General features: G+C 40.4%; 1 protein-coding gene across 1 annotated transcript in view; it reads left to right on the top strand.

Moving 5' to 3' along the window:
* LOC126094795 (uncharacterized) overlaps positions 1–5,230 on the top strand; it is a 29,814-nt gene extending 24,584 nt beyond the window's left edge. Inside the window, exon 6 of the mRNA XM_049909362.1 lies at positions 5,018–5,230. Within this exon, the coding sequence (XP_049765319.1) occupies positions 5,018–5,139 (122 nt within the window). The 3' untranslated portion in view covers positions 5,140–5,230. The remainder of the gene's footprint in view (positions 1–5,017) is intronic.
* Positions 5,231–6,000: the final 770 nt, after the last annotated feature.

Raw genomic sequence — 6,000 nt, forward strand, 5'->3', positions numbered from 1 at the left:
TGGAGAATAGCCCCCCTTATACAGTTCCTCCATGATCCCCTATTCAGTGCTAACATTGGTGCCTCTTCTGATGTTATACCTATTACTTCAAAATCATTCTTAACCGAATCCAGGTACCTTCTCCTCGGTCTGCCCCGACTCCTCCTACCCTCTACTGCTGAATCCATGAGTCTCTTGGGTAACCTTGCTTCTCCCATGCGTGTAACATGACCCCACCATCTAAGCCTGTTCGCCCTGACTGCTACATCTATAGAGTTCATTCCCAGTTTTTCTTTGATTTCCTCATTGTGGACACCCTCCTGCCATTGTTCCCATCTACTAGTACCTGCAATCATCCTAGCTACTTTCATATCCGTAACCTCAACCTTGTTGATAAGGTAACCTGAATCCACCCAGCTTTCGCTCCCATACAACAAAGTTGGTCGAAAGATTGAACGGTGCACAGATAACTTAGTCTTGGTACTGACTTCCTTCTTGCAGAAGAGAGTAGATCGTAGCTGAGCGCTCACTGCATTAGCTTTGCTACACCTCGCTTCCAGTTCTTTCACTATGTTGCCATCCTGTGAGAATATGCATCCTAAGTACTTGAAACCGTCCACCTGTTCTAACTTTGTTCCTCCTATTTGGCACTCAATCCGTTTATATTTCTTTCCCACTGACATTACTTTCGTTTTGGAGATGCTAATCTTCATACCATAGTCCTTACATTTCTGATCTAGCTCTGAAATATTACTTTGCAAACTTTCAGTCGAATCTGCCATCACAACTAAGTCATCCGCATATTCAAGACTGCTTATTTTGTGTTCACATATCTTAATCTCACCCAGCCAGTCTATTGTTTTCAACATATGATCCATAAATAATATGAACAACAGTGGAGACAGGTTGCAGCCTTGTCTTACCCCTGAAACTACTCTGAACCATGAACTCAATTTACCGTCAACTCTAACTGCTGCCTGACTATCCATGTAAAGACCTTTAATTGCTTGCAAAAGTTTGCCTCCTATTCCATAATCTTGTAGAACAGACAATAACTTCCTCCTAGAAACCCGGTCATAAGCCTTTTCTAGATCTATAAAACATAGATACAATTCCCTGTTCCACTCATAACACTTCTCCATTATTTGCCTTAAGCTAAAGATCTGGTCCTGACAACCTCTAAGAGGCCTAAACCCACGCTGATTTTCACCCAATTGGTCCTCAACTAATATTCGCACTTTCCTTTCAACAAGACCTGCGAAGATTTTACCTACAACGCTGATTAAAGAGATACCTCTGTAATTGTTACAATCTTTTATGTTTCCATGTTTAAAGATTGGTGTGAATACTGCTTTTGTCTAGTCTGATGGAACCCGTCCCGACTACCAGGCCATTTCAATTATCCTGTGTAGCCATTTAAGACCTGACATTCCACTGTATTTGATGAGTTCCGACTTAATTTCATCCACCCCAGCCGCTTTATTGCACTGCAATCTATTGACCTTTTTATCCACTTCCTCAAATGTGATCCTATTTCCATCATCATTCCTATCCCATTCTACCTCGAAATCTGAAACATTACTGATCGCATTTTCACCTACATTGAGCAACTCTTCAAAATAGTCCCTCCATCTGCCCAAGGCATCCACAGGATTCACCAGCAGTTTTCCTGACCTGTCCAAAATACTTGTCATTTCCTTCTTACCTCCCTTTCGAAGACTGCTAATTACACTCCAGAATGGTTTTCCAGCAGCTTGACCCATAGTCTCCAACCTGTTTCCAAAGTCTTCCCACGATTTCTTCTTCGATGCTGCAATTATCTGTTTGGCTATGTTTCTTTCTTCAACATAACTTTCTCTGTCTACCTGGGGTCTGGTATGCAGCGACTTTTGATACGCCTTCTTTTTCCTTCTACAGGCTGCCTTGACTGTATCATTCCACCAAGCTGTTTGCTTCATCCTACTTTTACACACTATTGTTCCAAGACATTCTTTAGCCACTTCTAGTACTGTGTCCCTGTACCTTGTCCATTACTTTTCCAATGACTGTAATTGACTCCATTTAACTAACTGGTACCTTTGAGATCGCTGTTATGTACTTGTGCCTGATTTCCTTATCCTGAAGCTTCTCCACTCTTATCCTCCTACATATGGACCTGACTTCCTGCACTTTCGGCCTCACAATCCCAATTTCACTGCAGATTAAATAATGATCAGTGTCATCAAAGAATCCCCTGAATACACGTGTGTCCCTCACAGCCTTCCTGAATTCCTGATCTGTTATTATATAGTCAATGACAGATCTGGTTCCCCTGCCTTCCCAAGTATACTGGTGAATGTTCTTATGCTTAAAAAAGGAGTTTGTGATTACTAAGCCCATACTGGCACAGAAATCCAAGAGTTGTTTCCCGTTCCTGTTGGCCTCCATATCCTCTCCAAATTTACCCATAACCTTTTCATACCCTTCTGTTCGATTTCCAATCCTGGCGTTAAAATCACCCATGAGCAGAACACTATCCTTGTCCTTTACTCTAACAACTACATCACTGAGTGCCTCATAAAAACTATCCATCTTATCTTGATCTGTCCCTTCACAATGCGAATATACTGACACAATACTACTTTTCTTGCTAGACACTGTCAAATCTATCCACATCAGTCGTTCGTTAACATACCTTATTGCAACTACGCTGGATTCCATTTCTTTCCTGATGTAAAGCCCTACGCCCCATTGTGCTGTTCCCTGATCGTGTGACCAAAATCCAGTAGATTCCTCAGCCACAGTAAACAATGTATAACACCAAATGGCTGGAGAACAAACAAGTAAGAGCCAAAAAAGTTTCCGTTGGCCGGGAGGGGGGGGGGGGGGGGGGTGCTAAGGAGGACTATATTTCTGAGCGTATATTTGTTCCTGGGTACAATACTTCTGAGAGTATATTTGTTCCTGGGGGGACGCTAAAATAAATTTTTTATATCTTCATGGGGAGGAGGTTTGATTTTTTCTCGAGGCGGCATTTCTCCTCCAAACCCATCCCCTGTTACACAACCAGAGAAGGGTGTCATAAGAAGTAGACACAAATTTATGTGTTTCGAGAGAGTGTGATACATCAACTACAGGAAGTATCAAAGGGTGGGGGTGCATCTATAACAGGAAGTGGGGATGCATACATCCTAAACACGTTTTCTCATATTGCGCGACATGACAAATGCCGTGTTGGATGACATGCGTAATGTTGTACGACATGATGTCGTGTATCATTTTACTTTACTTGACATGAAGCATTATAATACATGAAAGGATTAGCAATATAAACAGGCAATATATCAATACGTTTCAGTTTAAATGTCTTTGAATCTGACAGGTAAGTCGAAAAACTGTTTCCCATCTGTTACACCTGTAACTCTGCCCAGGACACATTCGCCTTTTTTGTGCTATGGTTTTCCAGTCTAGTAAATCATGATCAACCACTCGTCGTACGCATAGTATATCACATTCCACTTGGTATCATGCTTGGTACATTAAAGAGAGTTGGACTCCAGTTTCTGTTGTGGATCTAAGGAAACAAATATGATACTGTCACGAACTACGGTTGTCGAGGATGTCGAAAACTAGAAAACACTGTTAAAATTCTCCTTTTGAGTTTGCAAGGGGAAGTTAACGATACTTATCATTGAAATCCGTCCTTCAGAGAGAACATGTTCACTGTCATATGTACAGTATTGTACACAGTGGCTAAAATGGTGGTGGCAGCATAGTGGGCGTAGGGATCCTTTCCTCCATTCTCGGTGCGACTGTTCCACAAATTACTGGAAGCTGTGATGACTCATGCTGATTCGTCGCTGCCTGCAACTCAACAAACAGTGTTAGTACAGGCCATCAGAGCAATCGACATATGTCTGAATGTAGAATACATCTACGTCTTGCGTGAAAATGTTCAAATGCGTGTGAATTCCTGAGGGACCAAACTGCTGAGCGCTTCAAGTCCCAAGACTCACACACTACGTTAGCTACCTTAAACTAACTTATGCTAAGACCACCACACACACTCATGCCCGAGGGAGGACTCGAACCTCCGCAGGACGGGACGTGCAATCCGTGACATGGCGCCTCTAACCACTCAGCGTCTTGCGTAATCTGTAGATGAACAGCTGAGGCTGGACTTGTCTTTCCAGTGGAAATAATTCAAAAGTTATATTTCTGTTGTGACGAGCTGCGATTGCCGACAGCAGACCATTTCATTCCATATGAAATTCTCTTTCTAAACTTGCCCCGACTTTAACTATTGGTGGAAGATCATCGTGCATCACGAATAATCAGCCCAAATAATCTTTTTCTGTCCTTCAAGTATCAGCTCGTATAATTACAGCTTCGTACTAACTACTGCTTCCATATATATCATAATTTTAATGTACTTTCCTAATATCTATTCCATGTTCGTTAGCTGGTAGAACACGACTCAGCTACGACAAACCCTGTCAAGCTTAAGTTTTCCCATAAGACGGAATATTCGAAAATGATTAGGCTTGTGAAAAAGTCAGCCCTTTGATTAATTCTACTCTTTTATTTTCACATGTTGGTTAATCGAGCTAATGTTTAACTGACATACTATACTTTCGTAATTTTCATGCTTGTCTAAAGTTTTCAAATGCATTTGATAATAATTTCCCTAAAAATTTCAACGTAGCTCAAATATTTACCACAGTTCTCTTACTGTGCCTGAACGAAAACGTACCCTTGTTGTAGGACACGTTTTTCTAAAGAATATAACGAGATAAATTTACAGAAAAGCTGAGAACAAATTCAATACATGACTCACCGTCTCTCTGAACGCAGTAGTGATGATGTACTGTAGACCTGATGCTGTTACTTAATGTTAACCTCGCATAACAATAGCGCACCAGGAGAATGCTCAATTGTCTATCATAGCCTTGTATATTACGATGAATTCTAAATTTCGTGCTTTCAGAAATTCTTTCACGTAAATGTGACACATCTTAATAGACGTTCATTTTTCTGAAAGTAAATATATCTGTTGCAGAGGTGTCAACAATTTTCACTGCAGACAAGTCTCCAAGCGACGAAGTAATGAAACAGGTATGGGAAGTCGTGGCCAACCATACTGAAGTCGACAAGTCACGATACTTGAGGATCTTCTGCTAATTAATAAAGCAAAAATTGTTAAAAGCTGTGCTCGTTTCTCATTTCACCAAAAAGAGATGAATATTTCTTGAAATAAATATCTTCCTGTAGATTGTTTCGTTTACGTGTCTTGTTTCCCTTTACCGCTTCTGTAAAGAAAGTATTGCGGGAATTGTATTTGTGTCTCAGTAGTGCTATATCGTTTAGTTTCTGTTTATTCTTGTAATGTAAGAATACATTATACTGCTCCCTGTTTTATGATTAAGTGGAGTCTTAAAGATATCCTTTGCGTGTATATTGATATCCTATTTTTTTATACTCAATGTTTATGCCAAATATCCGGAGAAAAGTTAATTATTTAACGGTCAACAGCAAATAAAAGTATGATTGTGGTTTAAAAATCCGAAGGGGGCGTAAATCTCATATTAACTCCTCCTGCACATATCTCAGATACTTATATGATATACCATCGAACTTACAGACATATGGGCTTGTAATATATCAAATTTCTTTGGTAATACAAAATAATCATTTTACAAAGCCTTCTGGAGGACAGAAATCCGTATAAATGATAAAAATCAGATAAAACAGCCTCGATAGTGTTTTCACATTTTTTATTTTTTAGCAACCGGTTCCGGTCCTTTTCTCAGGCCATCCTCAGGCTTTTGACCGCCATTACGGCTGCCGGTGGCTGCAGACGGAGCAAGATTCATAAAAGTGAAGACCCTATGCTTAAGTACCTAGCTCCGCCTGCCACTACCAGCAACGATAATAGTAGTCAAAATCCTGAAGATGATCTTAGGAAACGAGCGAAACCAGTCGCAATAAATAAAAGAACTGAAAACGCGATCGAGACTGTCTATATCTGACTATAATAAAGTT

Source organism: Schistocerca cancellata, chromosome 8 (assembly GCF_023864275.1).
Source record: "Schistocerca cancellata isolate TAMUIC-IGC-003103 chromosome 8, iqSchCanc2.1, whole genome shotgun sequence".
In the NCBI taxonomy this organism is placed as follows: Eukaryota; Metazoa; Arthropoda; class Insecta; order Orthoptera; family Acrididae; genus Schistocerca; species Schistocerca cancellata.